The sequence below is a fragment of the Cavia porcellus genome, unplaced genomic scaffold (assembly GCF_034190915.1).
Source record: "Cavia porcellus strain 051 isolate PalLab524CR breed Dunkin Hartley unplaced genomic scaffold, mCavPor4.1 scaffold_10, whole genome shotgun sequence".
Lineage (NCBI taxonomy): Eukaryota > Metazoa > Chordata > Mammalia > Rodentia > Caviidae > Cavia > Cavia porcellus.
The window spans coordinates 25196656-25215587 of NW_026947493.1; the positions used below are offsets into that span (position 1 = coordinate 25196656).

General features: G+C 41.4%; 1 protein-coding gene across 25 annotated transcripts in view; it reads left to right on the forward strand.

The window, feature by feature from the left end:
* Positions 1 to 18932, forward strand: part of Magi1 (membrane associated guanylate kinase, WW and PDZ domain containing 1) — a 589708-nt gene that overhangs the window by 507065 nt on the left and 63711 nt on the right. For all 25 annotated transcript variants that reach the window (XM_063257099.1, XM_063257101.1, XM_063257105.1 and 22 more), the window contains 5 exons: positions 3342 to 3399; positions 6044 to 6159; positions 8092 to 8184; positions 12885 to 13067; positions 13974 to 14594. In XM_063257099.1, the coding sequence (XP_063113169.1) occupies positions 3342 to 3399; positions 6044 to 6159; positions 8092 to 8184; positions 12885 to 13067; positions 13974 to 14594 (1071 nt within the window). The remainder of the gene's footprint in view (positions 1 to 3341; positions 3400 to 6043; positions 6160 to 8091; positions 8185 to 12884; positions 13068 to 13973; positions 14595 to 18932) is intronic.

An 18932-nucleotide genomic window follows, 5' to 3' on the forward strand; every position in this document is an offset into this window, starting at 1 on the left:
AAAGATGTTTAGTAAGCTATCTTGTGGTCCATGCAGTGGGTGTGACTTGAGGATCACCTGTGTGATAGAAAAATTCAGAACTAATTTTGTAAAAGAAGTACAAAATTTTATAAAAGAAGTACAAAATGATAATAGATAAAGTAATGGAAAGAGGCTTTTCCATACACAAAGCAAGTGTCTTCATCATTTGTTGAACCAATTTGAGCCATTCTTGCTGAAATTGTATGTGAGTGACCGCTCTATGTGGCAGGTAGCCATGGAGATTAGCGTGTCCAGGAGCATCACTTTGTTTCTGTGACAGTTTGAATGCCAGAACTTCAGGAAAGAATTGTCTGTGTTTTCCTCCAGTGTAACTGTGATATGATTGGGAGTTTCCTGTGGTGCTGACTCTAAGAAGTGAACAGTAGTGCATTTATGGCCCTTTTCATGGCCATACCTGTAATTCAGGACAGGGCATGATCTGATGGTGGTGCTTCTCCAGGGCCGCATCAGTTTGCTTGGCTTCCCATTTACTGGCTCTGGAACCTTAGACCTTCTTTTTTCTTTCCTCTTTAAAGAAATGTAAACCGGGGCCAGGTGATTTAGCTCGGTGGTGTAAGCACCTGTCTGGCAAGCACAAGATTGTGAGTTCCATCCCTGGTACCAAAAATAAATACATAAATAAATAATTAAAAAAAACAAAAAATTAAATAGAACTGAAAGAGGCGCTGTTTTGAGGAAACTTCACCAGGATGTGTTTTAACATTTGACCCTGTGATCAGCACATTTTGATAATGACTTTACTATTATCTATTTCTAACCTGTTGGACTTACCCATGCTTACTAACACCACTGTGTCCCTTTAACGTAGGATCCATAAGAAACCCATTGTGCTTCTGGATTAACGGCTGTTTAAGCCCTTGCTCTGAGCCATGGCCTGCGTTCAGGAGTTTAAAGATCCCCACATTTAACTAACAGCTGATCTTCAAGGTGAACCCAGAGGAAGACGTTGCTCAGAGATGTGAGGGAAGCAGGCCATCACCACAGAGCAGCAAAGCTAAGAGGCTGCAGAGGCCCGTCCCTGACCTGACAGTACAACAGGCTCTCAGCTTGTCCACACAAGCCACGTGGTCTCATCTGCGCAGTGGTGGTGGTCAAACATGAGAGTGCCTGTCCAGGGGTCCTCAGAGTGTTTATTTTTAAAAAGTAAAATATAATCACTTTATGGGCTTAAATATTTTCTGCCATTTTCAGTTTTTTATAACCAAATGGCAAATTCTAGGACAAACAGCTTCCTTTTTTAAATCAGTGACCCATTTCTATTTTCAGCTGTAGGAGACTAATTCCTGTTATTAAGTTAATCACCACATTGGAAGTGAGAAATCTATCTTTTCCATTCAAAATGAGACTTAACTTGAAAAACTGGAAATTTTCTGGAGGTGGTTCATCTGTCTCAGAAGTATTTAAAATGTCCAGAAATGCCAGTTGACTGACCCCATTTCCAGCGCCCCAAGCATGAGGCACTGAGACACACAGGCTGGAAGCAGGAGTGGCTTTACCGCAGAGCGCTTGCTGTGTGGCTGTTTTCAGCTTTGCCACTGTGCTGGCGCTTCGTGTCCCTGATGTCTGACACACCCTCCAGGAAATAGGAGGCACCCAGTAACTGTTCAGAAAATTGTAATCAAGTGAATTGAGTGCTAATACTTTCTCCGTTTCGTCTAAAGATCATCTGGTCAAATATTTCAGGTAGCAGACTTTGGAAAGCGGACTGGCTTCTTACTTTCACCCGCTCTTTTCCCCCATACAAATGTGTGACTGTGCACCAATTTGCATTTGTAAAATTTTCAATTTCCCAATTCTTTGGAAATATTTTTCTAGTTCATTTTCATTTAAATGGTAATTTCCAGCATTGTAGTACAAAGCTATTTCTCAGGCATTTGATTTGCATTGGTCGGCAAGACTTGGTGTATTAAAATGCCAACTGGTACCAACATCTGCAATTTGGACCTGTCTTGCATTTTAGTAGCTCGTGTCTCCTGAATTCAAAGACTTCTTTTAAAACCCATTAAGTGTTTTGTTGTGTTTTTTTTAATTAGACAAAAGGAGGGAAAACCTTTGTTTACAAACAAGTAACATGTAAAGCACAAAGCATGAAATTAATATCTCTTGACAGTCATCCAAATCTGAACCAATCTTATTCAGCATAAACTTTGAGTGACTAACGTGTGTGTTTCTATGCACACACATGCCTCAGTGCCCATCTGGAACTGGTAGTGGTCTGCATGAGCCCTCTGCTCATGAAGCAGCCATCATACGAAAAGAGTAACCACATGATGCTTTGAATTAAAAAAAAAAATCTGCTTCAAAATAAGTGGTATTTCAAGTGTTTGTAGAATGCCAGCTCTTAATAGTTACTTCTAGAAATAACATTTCACTTTGGAATGTAGTATTGTATCAGCTTTCCTTACTGCATAGATCAGGGTGGCTTTAAAATCAAGGTCAGAAATTGTTTTTCTGTAAGGATTGTTTTAATGGCACAAAACACACCTACTTGTTTCCTTCATGATGTGAAACTGTCCAGGGCAATGGACCTCTCCCAGGATATTCTTATAGTAAAAGTCACTCTTACATAGTTAATAAAGTTCATTCGAGCCTTTGATATGAATCCTTACAAAGTACAGCCCAGCATTGCATGGCTCGGTTTTCACTGTAATAACACATGAAAAAGAATAGCTTGTCCCCTGTGGGCAGCGAGCTGTTTGCAGGGAGGAAGGACGCGGGTTACTCTTTCACAGGAGCAGTGAGGGAAAGAGGGACAGGCCCAAATATAGTAACCTAGTGATACATGTGTGCAGTTCAGAAACCTAGTTCTACATGGACATTTTATTTACACGGTAACATTTTATTTGGAACAATGAAGAAAGATGCAGACTTTATTTTCTTGCAAGGAAAGCAAAACACAGTTGTATTGAAAAATGAAAAGAAGCATTAACTTCCATTCATTTTCCTTGTATGAGAAGAATGCTTGGAAATAATAGAAAACAGTAAATATTCAAGGTGGGAACTAGGCATTCAAGGCAAATTTTAATTTTATTAAAATCTGATTTGATAATTAAGAATAAAAGTAGCTGGGATTACATTTATTAGGCTTTATTTTCTTAAATAAAATACCACTAGATAAAGAATCATTTCTCATGTAGAAAAAATATGCTGAAAAAATAAAAATAACGCATATTCCTTTTAGTTAGGTGAAATTAAGGTATTTTTATGAGTATGTCTCTTTCTGCCTAACTCAGTTGATAGCAGTCCCAGGCTCTCTAAGTATCTTCTCTACTTGCTCTAAATGCTCTTTTATTTTTCAGAACTGCCTGCTGGTTGGGAAAAGATCGAAGACCCTGTCTATGGTGTCTACTATGTAGAGTAAGTGCCTATTAATAACTCACACACTTGTTTCTGGCTCTTGGGAATTATGTACTTTTTTATATTAATAATTCTATAGGATGCATAAACTGTTTAGATTGTTATCACTAGGAACATGCATTTCTGTATTTTTTTTAAGAACAAAATATATTTATTGGGGAAAGAAAGCTGTGTGAGAGAGAGAGACAGAAGGAGTTCTGAGTGGACTGCCCTGGAATTATGTATATTTATGCGAAGCAGAACTTACCATTTCTATATGACAGAAGCTGAATAATAATGTATTAATTTTCAAATGAAAATATCTATGTATACTTTAATGAACAAGAACATATTCAGTGAATCCAAAGGTAAGTTCTGTTTGGTATTAACTCCCTTTCTGAGGACCTTACTCATGGCTCCTGTGTGGCTTACATTAATTATGAAGGCTAAACAGTCTTGCTGTATGGAGGACCATGAGAAGTGTTAGCTGAACAACTGTATGGGAAAGCCCAGGACACAGCAGAACAGCTGATTGGGGATTGTGTGTCTTCAGGAAGAAGACTTGCCTCAAAATATCATCTGGAAAAAAATGCCATGCAAATGTATGATCATAGTCCCTCCACCGTGATGGAAACAGCTGGCCGGCTTTCTCTCATGCTGCTGTGTGTGACCACATGATGCAAAAATTCCTGGCTATCAAAATGTCTTATTTTTAAAAATTATCAGTTCAAAATAACAAGAACCCTTTGCCAATACTGCTGTTGGCTCCTTTTTTACCTAACAAGAATTGCCAACTTAGGAGGCAAGTGGGGTTGTTTCTCTGACCCTCCTAAGATAAATTTCCTTTGTGGGCCCCCAAAACTCATTCAATCTCATATTTTCTCTCTCTCTCTCTCTCTCTCTCTCTCTCTCTCTCTCTCTCTCTCTCTGTCTGTCTTTTGAAACAGGGTCACACTCTTCAGTTCAGGCTGACCTTGAGCTCACTTTGTAGCCCAGGTTGGTCTTGAATTCACAGTGATCCTCCTGCCTCAATCTCCCAAGAGCTGGGATTACAGGCGTGCACCACCATACCAAGCTCAAAATCTTCTGTCTTACAGATGTATAGCAATGTTTCTTTTACTGGGGGTTCATTGTACATTGCCCTTCAACTAGCATTTAGTAAGAAAAGGATGGGTGGTTGTTACTTTGATGGGTGACAAAACTTTGTTTTCAAAGGTTAAGTTATATGCTTGTATGATACTTGTGTAGCATATGTGTGTTTATACACATACATATATGTATATATAATATATACACTACATAAGCTAAGACCAGTGTACTTGTGTGTGCATGTGTGTTTGCCATGGGTTTTTAGTTATATAGCCATCTAAAGTAGCAGTATTTGCAGTCTCTTTGGCTGAGGGCTATCCATCTCTCCCTGTAAGTTGATCAGATAGTCGATAGATATTGGAAGGGTCCTTTGTTTTCTTTTCATCTTACTGCTTTGGTGAATGCTCATGCTTCAGCAAAACCTACTTTAGGAAGTTACTAAGCACTTCTGCCATTGTATGTTATCAGCAACATCACATAGCCTCTTTAAATCTTATTTTTCAATAATGCCATACTCCTTGTTATATTTAAGCAACACATTTTCATATGATTCTTTTGACATTTGAGTAGTTAAGACTCTTAACTGTGCTTTTTGACACAGCCAAATTCTGGAATTTGAAAGCAAACAGACCTGAGTTTGCATGCCTATTTATTGTTTGCTGCATTCTAGCAAGATAAGTTACTAACTATAAAGAATTTTGCTTTTCCTTTCCATGAAATCAGTAGTGCCCCCTTACATGTGATTTTACTATGGTTTTAGTTTTGGTTCAGGTAAAGCATTCAAAGTCTTAAGTGAAAATTTCTAGAAATAAGTAATTCATAAATTTTAAGTTATGTGCCATTATGCATAGCAAGATGAAATCTCCTGCCAGCCCATGCCATCTAGCTTTGGAGAATGATCACCAGGCCTTATATATTTATACTGTATAATCACTCTTTAGTGTTCTTGGCTATCTGACTGGCTGCCATGGTATTGGCAGTACCCGTGTGCACATGACCCTCGTGTGACTTAATTATGGCCTCAAAGCTCAAGAGTAGTAGCAGTGCTGGCAGTTGGTATATGCTAATGACAAAGCATAATGTGCTTCCTGAAGAGTGAAAAATCTCAATAAAGAACAAGTCATAATCTGAGGTTGTTAAAGTCTATGGTAAATTACTGCTGTTATCCCTTCCTGTACATATTTATAAATTAAACTTTATCATAAATACATATAGATGGGGGCAAACATAGTATGTAGAGTTCACTATTATCTGTGTTTGTAGGCATCCATGGAGCCTGGGAAGGTATTCTTCATGAATAAGGGTATATTATTATTTGAATAAAATTGACTTGACTAAGAATAAAAGTTTTGAATAAGAGTAAGCGTATTGAAGATTTTCCCAAAAATGTGTGTACAAATGATTGCCCAATGCTTGGTGTATACAAGCAGACAGTAGTTTCATTTCCACTCTTAACTGTCAAGTCAGTGTCAGTCTACGTGTTTTGCTGTGTTTTAACCAAAGGACTTGGCTCTGTAGCCTTTTGCTGGTGGGATGTCTTGTTTCCGTGTTAAAAACAGATTGGCTTCTTCCCCAGCCACATCAACAGGAAGACACAGTATGAGAACCCAGTCCTTGAAGCCAAACGAAAAAAGCAGCTTGAGCAGCAGCAACAGCAGCAGCAGCAGCAGCAGCAGCCGCCACCACCAGAAGGTTGGTCTCTTCCCTGGAGACGTCTGAGCTGGGAACACCAGCCAGAGACTGGGCACTGACACCCCCGTGTGGTCAGAGCTGGTCTTGAAGATCCAGCATCCACCACACGAGGAGTTGCTGTCGTGGGCAGGAATAGGGAGCTTCTGCTGGAGTCTTCCCCACTGCCTCTGCTCTCTGCTCCCTCCAAACAGTCCGAGAGGGATCCCAATCCCAAGGTACCCACACCCCACTCTCCCATCGTGATGCAGAAAGGAGCATCTTTAGCGATCTTCCCAGGGGCAAAGGAACTCTTGTGCCTTGGCAGCATTTGCTGTGCTACACTTGAGCCCAAACTCCCTGTTTGCATTTTGACTTCAAGCAGAATTACTGGCCATGAAGCTAGCACTTAATTTTAAGAACCTTATATGTAATAATTTCAAGTGCTTTTTAAAAGTTAGTTAATTCATCTTCTTTGTAACAGTAAGAACATTTCAAGAGTATAGAACATTGAATTCTTTAATGCTCACATGCCTATTATTAGAGGTAAACATTAAACAGAAAATTTCAAGAGATATGCAAGTTGCACTTATGTATACACATTATATATAGTGTGCACATATGTGATTTACCTGCTCTTTTTTTCTCATACCAGCTTCAAAGTTAATGTACATTTACTTTATAATTTTAATAGCTGTATAACATCGTTTAATGAATATTTCAATCATTATTTAACCATCCATTCATTAATAGTTAATTTTTATAATAAAATTATTTTCTAAATTTTTTTATTGTGATTTTTCAAATAATAGATTTAATATTCCCTCAAAATAATATCCAAATATTAGTATATTAATATATGTGAATATGGAATAACTGTGCTCTTGCTTTAGTGCTAGGGATGAAACCCAGGCCACATTCATGGTGATTACATGCACTGCCACTGAATTGTACCCCAGCCCTTGATTATTACAAATATAGGCCTTAGATTGTAGATTGCTGAACTTTTGTGAAAATGGGAAATACTTTATTTTTGTGATACAGTCACTCTCACACCCATTCAGCTCTGCCATTGGAGTTTAGAGAGGTCTACAGGCGATCTATAAAAGAATAGGTATATGTCTATGGCACTAAAACTTTGAGGACACTGTAAGTTGTACTTCATATCATTTTCCCATGTTACAAATACTCTTTTCATTGTTTTCAGACATGTAAAAATGTAAAAGCAATTGCTATCTCATAGGCTGTGCACGAATAGGCACTGCACCAATTTGGCTGGTAGGCCATGATTGGCCAGCCACTGCCTGAGTGTGTGTATATTGGCCAGTGTGAAAGTTTTCTTTAATCTGTTTCTTTTTTTTATTTAAAAAGAACTCTTGAAATACGTTTTTCCCGAGGTGGCGAAGCTTGATGGTGTTGGAAAGTGTGGTATGGGAGTGGAGTGTGCAGCAGAACCTGGCAGCTGAGAGAAAGTCACTGCGGCCCATCTCAAGGCCTTGCTGCAGCACAGGGTATAGTTAGGAATTTTCCCCTTGGGCTTCAGGGACCTCAGAGCTGGCAACGCAGCAAACTGCTGATAGCCCCCTTCCTCCAGTTTACCACCTATGGCAAGCAAGTTCTGCAGACCAGACCTGCCCCGCTTTCCCTCAGGAAGGTTCTCTCTGAGAAGGCTGCCTCTAGGTGACTGTATCTTGCTGATGCTTTTTTATACAATCTCACTTTGAATTCTCCAGCCAGAGAGAATTAGAGTTTTACTGGTCATATTACAACATTTCTTGCTGTAAACATCTTAGACAGGAGAAGGAGATACGGATATCCTTCATATAAAGTAAGGTCAGATATCAGCTTCTTTCAACTTAAGCTATATGCCTACTGTACTGGTTTGGGCCAACGTGGAGCGTGTCGAAGTAGACCAGCTGTCTGGAGGAAAGACAAGGACTGTCTTCTTTCTTGCAGAGTGGACAGAAGAGCATTCATCCCTCGTGCCTCCTGTTATCCCAACCCACCCCCCAAGCAATCCGGAGCCAGCCAGAGAAGCTCCACTTCAGGGTAAGGTGTTCTTAACTGTTGTTCATGATGTTAGCTTGAAAACCTTTCAGAGGTAATTTAACCACTCAGAAGTTTACCACTCAGCAGAATTTACGTTCTGACCATCCTAAGCTTCGTTTGGGCAGGTGATCATTTCAGCCAGCCGATTCTTGTATTGAGTAAATTAGGTAAATGTATCATTTGTATAATCCCTGCAATATTATCATATAAAACTAATAAAAATACACAATTTTTGGTCACCCTATATTAACTGGACTGGCAAGAGGGTAAAAAGTTAACCGCTGTCAACCGCTATCTTTCCTTTGGTGTAAAAACCGTTAAGTGAAGGCAGTTTTAAATGTTTTGTTAATCAGACTTCAAGACAATTAGGATCTTTTCTGAGTAAAATTTTCAGTTATTGTGATAATTTAAAAATAATGATACTTGTTAAATAACCATTGGAACCAGAGCCGCTCAGCCTCAGCCCTGTTGACCTGTTGTCTGGGTAATTCTTGCTGGAGATCTGTCCTAAGCATTGCTGGAGTCTCAGCAGCAGCCATGTCTGCTACATGTCAGGAGCACGCTCTTGACCTCTCAGCTCCCACCTCGTGACACCCCAGAGTGTCCTCAGACACAGCCGAGTACCTGGGAGCAAAGCATTCCCAGGGCTGGCAGTGACTGATTTAGAGGCCACAAATGTGTAATTTTGGTTAAAGAAGACAGATTCAAATGGTAACATTAGAGTTTCAGAATTCTAGTCAGTGTATTTATCTTTGAGTAGTTTTTTTTTTTTTTTTTTTTTTTTTTTTTTTTTTTTTTCGTTTTTATCGGTACCAGGGATAGAACTCACGACTGCCTGCTTGCAAGGCAGGCGCTTACGCCGCTGAGCTAAATCCCCAGCCCCTTGAGTAGGTTTTTTATGCAAACATAAATATTTTGGTATTGTTGTATTTTAAGTTCTCCTGCCCTATGCTCGCTACTTTTATTGGTGTTTATGTGTGTTTTACGGTGTTTTCGTTGGTGTCACATTCACAAGTAGCTTGAGTCGCCTAGAGAGAATCTTTCCTGAATATTAGCAGTTCCCGGGCTCCCTACCATCAGGCCTCATTACTCTTCAGTGATCAAAAATGTTTCTGATTTTTTTTCCATTTAAATGAGAAAAACAGAACAAGCCTCATGTTTGGCAGAGCTAGAAAATATTGGTGACACTGAACCATTACCAATAGTCTAAAATCTGTCTTCCTTTCTATATTGTGCACAAGATCCAACTATTAGACATAAAAAGATATGTATAAGAATAGCCTTTTTATTCATTTAGATTCCTCCATTGTAATTTTTATAAGAACAGAATTGTCCCTCTGCTAGCCGGTATTGTAATTAGGTTAGTATTAATGTCAATTTATGTGAAGTGATTTTTTTCTGGCATAGGTATACTTTTTAATGGTGATAATTTTTAAAAAATAGAATGTAATATGTAATAGCACAGTAATTAATGTCAGCATAACTGTAACCACCTCAATATTTTTAAGTACAATTTTCTCCTTTGACTTGTGTCATCTTACCTTCCTTCTCTCATGGTCAGTTAAATACCAGCCTCTTTTCAGTTCCTTAAACCACCAAGCAAGATACATCTCCAGCCATGTGCATCAGCAGTGTCCAGTGTGTTTTTGCATTTTTACTCCAAGCTTTATCACCACCACCCACCCACCCCACTCATGTTAGGTCATTGATAGATTCCCCAGTTGTGTTCACTCCTAACCGTCCGTAGCAATCAACAGTTACAACTAGTGTTCACTGATGTTCTCTCGGTAGATCCCATGCAGGCATAAAACTATGGATTATTTCTTCTTTTCCTTTTTCTACTTTTTTTCATTCACTAGGATAACCCAAACCCAGGTATAATCCTGGATATGTTCTTTCTGCTGATATTACTGTGAATGAAATTGTGTGTGTGTGTGTATGTGTGTGTGTGTGTATGTGCACACTCGTACATCCACACATGATACTACTCAGTCCCCTTTTTAAAAAATCATCTTAAAGATTAAATAAGGATGAAAATTTCAGGCTCTGGATACCAAATAGTGCACCTACTAAGAATTCAAGTGATATTTATCTGTGAACTTCATTGCTAGCTTCACTGTTTATGATTCTGGGTTACTGCCTGGATCAGTTACTTGGAATCTTTTGTGTCTTGGATAGGACCCTGTATGGATGCCTTTGGTTACTACACATCACCATTTGAATCTAAATTCATTACAGGTTTGAAAAATCAGCTCTTCTGTCCTGGCCACATTTCAAGGACACATTGGCTAGGTAAACTGGTGGCCACCATATTGAACAGCGCAGACATGAAGCATTTCCATCTCTGCTGGAAGTGCAGTTGGATAGCTGTGGTCTAGAATGTCTCAGCACCAGATTCAAATGTAGCTTGGTGTGGCAGGGAAATAATCCCTAAGGACTGTCAAAATCCAGAAGCAAGTCCCTGATAAAGTTAGTCTAGAATAGCAACTAAAATGAGTATATTTTAAAAAGCTATCCCAGTAATTTTCATATACCACCAGGTCTTATAACTGCTGACTAGTCCAGAGAGATTCGATCTTAGAAATTGCACATGCCACAGAGCTGTGGCAGAAAGCTTCAAATTCCACTGCTTATGGGTAAGAAAAACTTTCTTCTCACAGCTGCCTTAACTAATGACCCCCTCATACATAAATTGTAATAGAATTGCATAAATGTGAAACCCCCTGACCTTCCCTCTCCAGTTAGGAACAGGAAAATTAAGTTAGTGGTATGAGTTCAAACCTCTGCTCATGTCTGTCTCAAGCTGACATTCTAAGTACAAAATATGCTGATGACTTTCAGAGAATCCAGATAACCTGCCCAGCACTCTTTCACATTTTCTAATATTGCCTGTCGTGTGAGTGCAAAGTCCTAACACCCAAACACTTCTTTTCAGCCATCTCTAAGACCTGTTGAATTATTTTTTAATGCTTTCATTTATTCATTTACTAAAAAAAATTGAAGCACATAAAATTAGCGGACACTGAATGTACAAATGTACAAACAAAAATACTCTCGAAGCTTGCCTTCTAGTGGTTTTTGCATGTGTATACACACAGTGCACCTCAGCCCAAGCCCAGGTCATTGTAAGACAGAAAGCCATGCCAATAAGTAAGATGTATACTGTGTTGGAAAGTAGTGAATGGTAAAGGCAGCAAGCAGGAAAGGGGACTGTGACCAGGGAAAGTCTTACTGAGCAGGTGACAGATACTGGTGATCTATCTAACTGAAATGTGTTTGAACTCCCTGAGCCTCCAGTACCCTCTGCTACAGAGGTATGGCCTTTGACCTCCTTCCCCATGGTGAACTTTACAGTCACCTCCCCTGTCCTCACTTGAATCTGACATTTGGTTTAGCCACTGTCTCCCTAGTTCCTTGTTGCAGGCAAGCCCCCTTTTTGTGCCTTGAGAGACCACTGCAAGTCTTGTCTTTCTTTACCCGCAGTGACAGTGCTGTCATTTGCCAGACCTCCAGCAAGCCCTGGGAATGCACTGTAGAGATTCTGACTACATGCATTTTAAAAGAATCTTCTAGAGAGCCTGAAACTTTTAAAATATGCAATTAAAAGTTGTATGCATGCCCAGAGACTTTTTAAAGGCCTTTTAGTTATAACTAACCAAAAATAACTTCTTCCTGGGTGCCAGTCTTACAGCGCAGGGTGTATGCGGGCTTCTCTTTCTCAGTTTTTTACAGGGAGACAGCATTTTTGATCAAACAGACAGAGAAGATGAAGAATCTGGCAAGGGTGAGGCAAGAGAGGAGAGATGAAAAGTCTACTCATGGAATTTTGTGTACAATTTAGAACAGAGACATTTCTGAGTTGTTCAGTTACACAGAAATACTTCATAAAACCCCCAATAAAACCTTTTTATTTATACCTACACTGTTGTAAATAAAAACTAAATCAATGGTTTTGTGTTTAGAAGTTATTTAGCTGTCTCTTACTTTATTTTAAATATGTCAGTTGAATTTGAAGCTGTGTGGCTCTGGTTCATAACTGTTTAGGTTTACTTCAGAGATTTTATTTTGGCTTGTGGATTTATTTTGCTTTGTTCTGTCTTTAAATATCCAAAGTCAGATATCCTAAGCTTTTTTTAAACAATGAACCTTAGTAGTGGTTGACTATTTCAGAAACAATTTTTAAAAAGGTGCAAATAAATAGGAAAGTTGACATTAGAATTCCCTTTACAATAACAACCTTTGATATTGAAATAGAGATTCTGTGCTTTTGTCAAATTATTCTTTGTGTTTCCTGGCATTGTCCGCACTTTCTGCCCGAGCTTTCTGTATGATTAAAAACTGACTTTTTTACTCAATTGGTCAAGCCCAAAGCAGCACACAGAACCCATACTGCAAAAGAAAAGAAAAAGAAAAAGAACGAATAAAGACCGACTCTGTTTTTTGTGGCAGCTCAATTGCTGTCAGATTATATAAACCGAAACCAGAGAAGTATGTTACCCAATGAGGCCAATTCTGTTCTTCCCTCGGGCTTCTTCTGGACCTTACAGTGGCATGCTGATGTGCCCACCACCTCAGCTAGACACCTCTGTGCCCAGAGGCCCCAGCCCTGTGAGCTCAGAGAGTTGCTACTGTGTGGTCTCAAGTCTCCTTTAATTCAGCTTTTCACTCAGGGTTCTGTTGTTTGTACTTGTTTTATTCAGGCAAACCCTTTTTTACACGAAACCCTTCTGAACTGAAAGGCAAGTTCATTCACACAAAGTTGCGGAAAAGCAGTCGGGGCTTTGGCTTCACAGTGGTTGGTGGGGACGAGCCCGATGAATTCCTCCAGATCAAGAGCTTGGTCCTCGATGGTCCTGCTGCACTGGACGGCAAGATGGAAACAGGTAGGGTCAGTGCACCCTCAGCATGTCTGTGCGGTAAGACCGCTCTCCACATCTGCACAAAATTGCATGACATAGGAATTCAGGAGTTTATAAATTCCCTTTTTATGCGTGGGGAGGAACCAGATCCAACCACTAGAGAAATTCAGCCTTTCTTACAGATTAAAACCTTTGAAGCAGTTTTAAATTTGGGAAATTGTTTGGGTACTATTGAATACAGTAGAGCAGTAATTTACTAAAACTACAGAATGAATTATAAACATGGATCTCGACAATGAAAATTTCTTTTTAGAAGAAAGCACCAGTGTTCTCACATTGATTATTCTTGTTAGCAGGGAAGACACTGGATCCTAAAAGAATACTTTCTTAGCAATTAAAATCAGCAATAGCAGTGGTCTCTGATGATATCACCCCCAAGTCCTGTTCAGCCTCATATTTGTCATAGACAGAGGCAATTTATACCTCTTGCTCCTTAGGGTTTTTAGCTAGGCCTAAGAATTATATCAGACATGGTGGCAGGAAAAAAGACATGGGACACTCATGTGGAAATAAAAGGCTAAAAATGCTTTAAGGTGGACACTTACAAAACTGAACCCAGGGCAGATTTAGGACAGAGTAGTTAACTAAATAGAGAAGAGAGTCGGAAGTTAAGGGCTGGCTTCACACAGTTACTGTGTGCAGATTTGTCTTGCATATGACTTCCTGTCCCTGACGGTGGCAGGTTTTGGCATGGGAAGGATAGCTGTCACGTGAAGCTTCATCTCGCTATTTTCTTTAGATCAAAATAATCCTTGTGCCACAGTGGTGTATTTTGGAGTGATACGTTGTGAACTTTCGGAGAATGTTACATATAGACACCACTTTTCAGGATACTGTGTGTCTTGACCTTCGAACTCTTACCTCTTACAGGAGACGTAATTGTCAGCGTAAATGACACCTGCGTTTTAGGACACACGCATGCCCAAGTTGTGAAAATCTTCCAGTCCATTCCCATCGGTGCCAGCGTAGACCTTGAGCTCTGCCGAGGTTACCCATTGCCTTTTGACCCAGATGACCCCAATACAAGTTTAGTGACCTCGGTAGCCATCTTGGACAAAGAACCAATTATTGTGAATGGACAAGAGACCTATGACTCACCTGCAAGCCACAGTAGTAAAACAGGCAAAGTCAGCAGCATGAAGGACGCCAGGCCCAGCAGCCCAGCTGACGCCACCTCAAACAGCTCCCATGGTTACCCCAACGACACGGTCTCTTTGGCTTCCTCGATAGCCACTCAGCCTGAGCTCATCACGGTTCACATAGTCAAAGGGCCTATGGGCTTCGGCTTCACCATCGCGGACAGTCCTGGCGGCGGCGGCCAGAGAGTGAAGCAGATCGTTGACAGCCCCCGGTGCCGAGGCCTGAAGGAGGGGGACCTCATCGTGGAAGTAAATAAGAAGAACGTGCAGGTGCTCACCCACAATCAGGTGGTAGACATGCTGATCGAGTGTCCGAAGGGCAGCGAGGTCACCCTGCTGGTGCAGCGAGGAGGTAGGCCATGCTGCCGCACTCTTGCTGTGTGGACCCCGGACCTGTGGTGTAGCTTGCTGTTCTAGGTGCTTGGTTTGTTAGGTTTCAATTTTTTTTTTTAGGTCTGTTCCTTTATAGTTGTCTTTATTTCAATCCTGGAAATAGTTTTAAATGTCTTTTGATTGCTCCAAATGCTAGTCTCTTGAAAACACAGCTCTGGTTTATACACTATCACACGTGTGCAGTTAGAGATGTTTTAAGGCGTAAATCTGATTATGTCTTTGAAAAACTAAGATTTATAAACTTTTATTCTTGCAGTCTCTTGTGCCCAGGCAACATAAGCTGCCAAACATGGTGTACACCTGCTCTTCCCCTCACCTTCTCCTCCTCTCATCCCTGCTCCCCTCTCCCTCTCCTCCCCCTCCCTCTCCTCCCCCCCACCCCTCCCCTCCCCCACCTCCCCCCACCTCTCCCCCCCTCGCCCCTCCTCCCCTCACGCTCTCCTCCCCCATCCCTCCCCCCCTCCCCCCTCCTCCCCTCACCCTCTCCTCCCCCACCCAATCCTCCCCTCACCCACTCTTCCCTGCACACTCTTCCTCCTTTTGTCACTGTGCTTTGGCCACTCCAGCTTTTTTAAAAAAAATCCCTGTCATAGTGCTTCAAACTTTTTCCCACCTCAGACCCCTCACACTTCCTGCTCACTTTGCCTGGAATATCCTTGGTTTTGACTTCCTTTCAGCAACTCAGCTGCATTGAGGTCTCTTCTTGAGAAAGGGTTTCTCTGATATTTCATCTAAATTGGCCCCGTGACCCTTCCATAAAATCCCCTGCACATCCTTGTTACGATACCATTTATCACAATCAGAATAGTATCACAGGGCATTATTCTACACGTGACTTTTATTTCTCTTTTCACTGTATCATAGCTCCATAAAACCAGGACTTACAGCTACAGACTGACCCCTGCTGTTGCCAGCATTTAAAATACCTGCCTCCTTTTAGGGTCCCTTGAATGAATGATTACACAGGTGACTATGAAGAAGTGGTAGGATGGTACCCCCACCAGTGGTACTGAAAGTTGCCACAGCTTTCAGGGTAATGCAGTGGAAGAGGACCTCTGAGAACCAGGCTGCTCTAAATCTTGAGACGTTAACATGTTCAGCTGTAATTCGGATGGCTCCTACTGGGTGGCTTGAACCACTGGGATCTGTACATAACTGTTCCATCAAGTGGTGTGGTATAGTCCCACCATGTGGTTCAGCCTCCCAGTGGGACCCCCCAGCATGGACCACCATGGTTCCAGGGGGCGGGAATGAGTAAAGCTTCCCTTCTCGTTTCTTCTGCCTGAATCTGCACACCTGCCCCACAGGCACCCCTAGGAGCTCGTTCTGAGAAGTGTTCTCCATAGCACTGAAGTGTCTTCCTCTGGGGTATGCAGCCTTGACTGATTGCAGCACACAGTGGGCCTGAGACTGGCTGTCCCCCACCTTTGCCAAAATGACCTCTTCCTTACATGGCACATTTGTGCCATTGGCACACGGATCAGGAACCAGACTTTTACTTCCTCTTGGTTGCATTGCAGTAAAGGAGTCCATTCACATCATGCAGCCACACGCCTGCTCCCTGGAAACTGCCTGTTGTAGGATCAAAATGACTGGGGCCGGGGGAGGGAAATCCAAAATAGAGAACAATGGTGATATGAATCAGATGCTCAGCCAACCTTGCTTGAGCCGTTATGAAAAGCATTGTGCAGATTTTGTTTTAAAAAACGTTCACTGCAACTTTGAAACCTCTTTATGTACCTAGACCACTTGGTTCCCTGACAGTTGGTTCATAGGCAGTGAGGAGATGTAGTAGGAATTAACTTGAGCGTAAAATTGATGCTGGCAGTGATAGTGATACTTTCCTGTCATGGACAGGCTGGTGATTTACATGGTGCCCTCCTCCCTGTACATACCTCTCATCAATTTTTATCCACAGCAGGGCTACGAAGCTTGCCCTGCTTCTCTGGTTTCCATTCAGAAATCTGCCTGCTGAACTCTGGACTGCAGTGACCTTGCTAGGTGTTGGCTTCTGCAGAAACTTCTAAATAGTCCTTGGCACAGCAGGCATGTTTCTGATCTACTGCTGCTCACCCGGTGGTCGCAGGTCACTGTACTCTGCCTGCACCTTCATTTCTGTTGCCTATATTATATGTTCAGGATTTTTGGTCCTGTTAGATTCGTTTTTTAAAATGTATGAATTTGCAGTATTGGGGAGTTCAACCTAGTGACTGTGTACCTCTGAGCTATATCCCCAGCCCTTTTTAATTTTTTTAGTTTTAAAATCTTACTAAGTGGTCCACTGTTAGGGTCTACACCTAGGATGCCCCCCCCCAAAGCCCCAGACACTCATAGGTGAGGCTTTGGGGAGGTGATTGGATCATGGGGGCCTGACCCACTGAGGAGACTAATCCACTGAGGAGTGTGGTGCTGGGAGGTGAAGCCTATTTGGGGGAGATGCACATCACCATGGGTGTGGCAGCGGGGGGGGGGGGATCTCTCCTCCCTCTGCCATGCGTGCTGCCTTGGGAGCCAGCTGGCCAAGGACTGAGACCTTTATCAATTGGGGCCAAAATACAAGTTTCCTCCATAAGTTGTGGTGTCAGCACCAAGAAAGTAACAGAAGCACCCTTGCCATCTTCCTACTGCTGCCTCCTGAGTATCTGGGATTACAGGCATGGGCCATAGTACCCAGCTTAGAGTCATTTTTAAGAGGACTAAAGATTCTCCTTACAGTTTTACAAACTGAAACTTACTGGAATCTCACTGTAATGTTTGCCTAAAGTACCAAACAAGTTATTATACCCCTTGATTTTTACTTACATACTTTCTCTTCTTAATTTCTGAGACCTCGTTTCCATTTCCGTTAATGCTATTACTCTTAACAGTATTCATATGGCAATATTCAGCATATATTGCCTCATTAGTCAACATCTACATGGCTTATTCCAGAGTCTGAGTAATTTAAAGTCACTGTAACATCAGCAGTCTTTAAAACATGCCGTATGTCTCGTGTTTGATTTATGGATGGGGTGGAAAGTTGGTACATCTGCAGTTGGCAGGCTGGCACTAGTTACTATTAATCTTGCAAAAAAGCATATAAATATATTTGTTTCTGTCATGCATTAGTTATCTGAATCAAGGCTGACATTTAATCAGGCCTCCTGTATGGTGGGGGGAAGCCGAGGGGGTCTGATAAAGAGCAAGACAGCCATGCAGTAAAATGAGAAGGTAAATGACCGCTTCACTGATTTCTCTAATGAATTCCGTTTCTGCCGTGACTGGTGGTAAGCAGATTGATAAACTCATTAGACTCATGCCGCTTGAGTCTCAGGAGTTCATATTATGAGGACGAGGTGTTCTGCGCTTTATAAAACAGGTCTTTTCTACTTTGGGGCAGTACTGACTGTGTTTGTAGCATCTGTTTTACTTCTTAATGCCTGAGCTCATTTTTTGCGTTTGTTCTTAACCAAGATCTGGCCCGTTATCTTTTGGGGATTTTCAGTCCATCCCTCCTATTTCCCCCAACGTGGGAGTCAAACAGTACCCGGAGTGTCTTCTGTGAGCTTTGGGGTTGGACGGTTTCCTGGTTGAGCATCGAATCTCTGGGGTTGTTATGTACACACCTGGGGGGCTGAGATGTCAGACTGGCTCCTAGACCTGTGTGACCCACCTTGCTGCCACGAACCCGGCCTCAGGTCTGCGCAGGGCAGCCTCCTTTCCTCCTTCCTCTCCTTTAGGAGAGTACTTTCCACTTTCCATAACAAAACATTTGCCTTAAATCTTTGGTGGCACCAGAGTCAGCCTAGAGGCTTCTTTGAGGTGTGGGAAAGATTACACTAGATGATGACTGTTTAACAGAGCTTTTTTAAAAATTTATTTACTAAACATGGATTTTTTGTAACAGCCCTTCACTCTTTAGAAAGAGATTATGTATAGGGAGTTTAGCTATACTCAACTGACTCACAAACTCTCTTCCTAAGCTGCTGACTACCCATTAGCTCCTGCCCTGACATTAATTTCTCTATTTAAAAAATTGGATGTTCTGAACTAGAAAATCTTTCAGGCAGCCCGTTCTGGCTTTTTATGCAGAGAACTGTTGGGTAGAAGAAAAACCACAAGATTCTGGAGCCAAAAGATGAAAGTTTGGATCACATCTGAATGAAAAGTTTACTGGCTATGTGCCTCGAGGCAAGTCATTTACTTCATCTGAGCTTAGTTTAACATCTGAAAAATATGAAGGAGACATGTCTCGTATGTGCCTGGTGCAGATTAAATAAGGTAGCATTTGTGCTACTCCCTGGCATAGAAATAATTG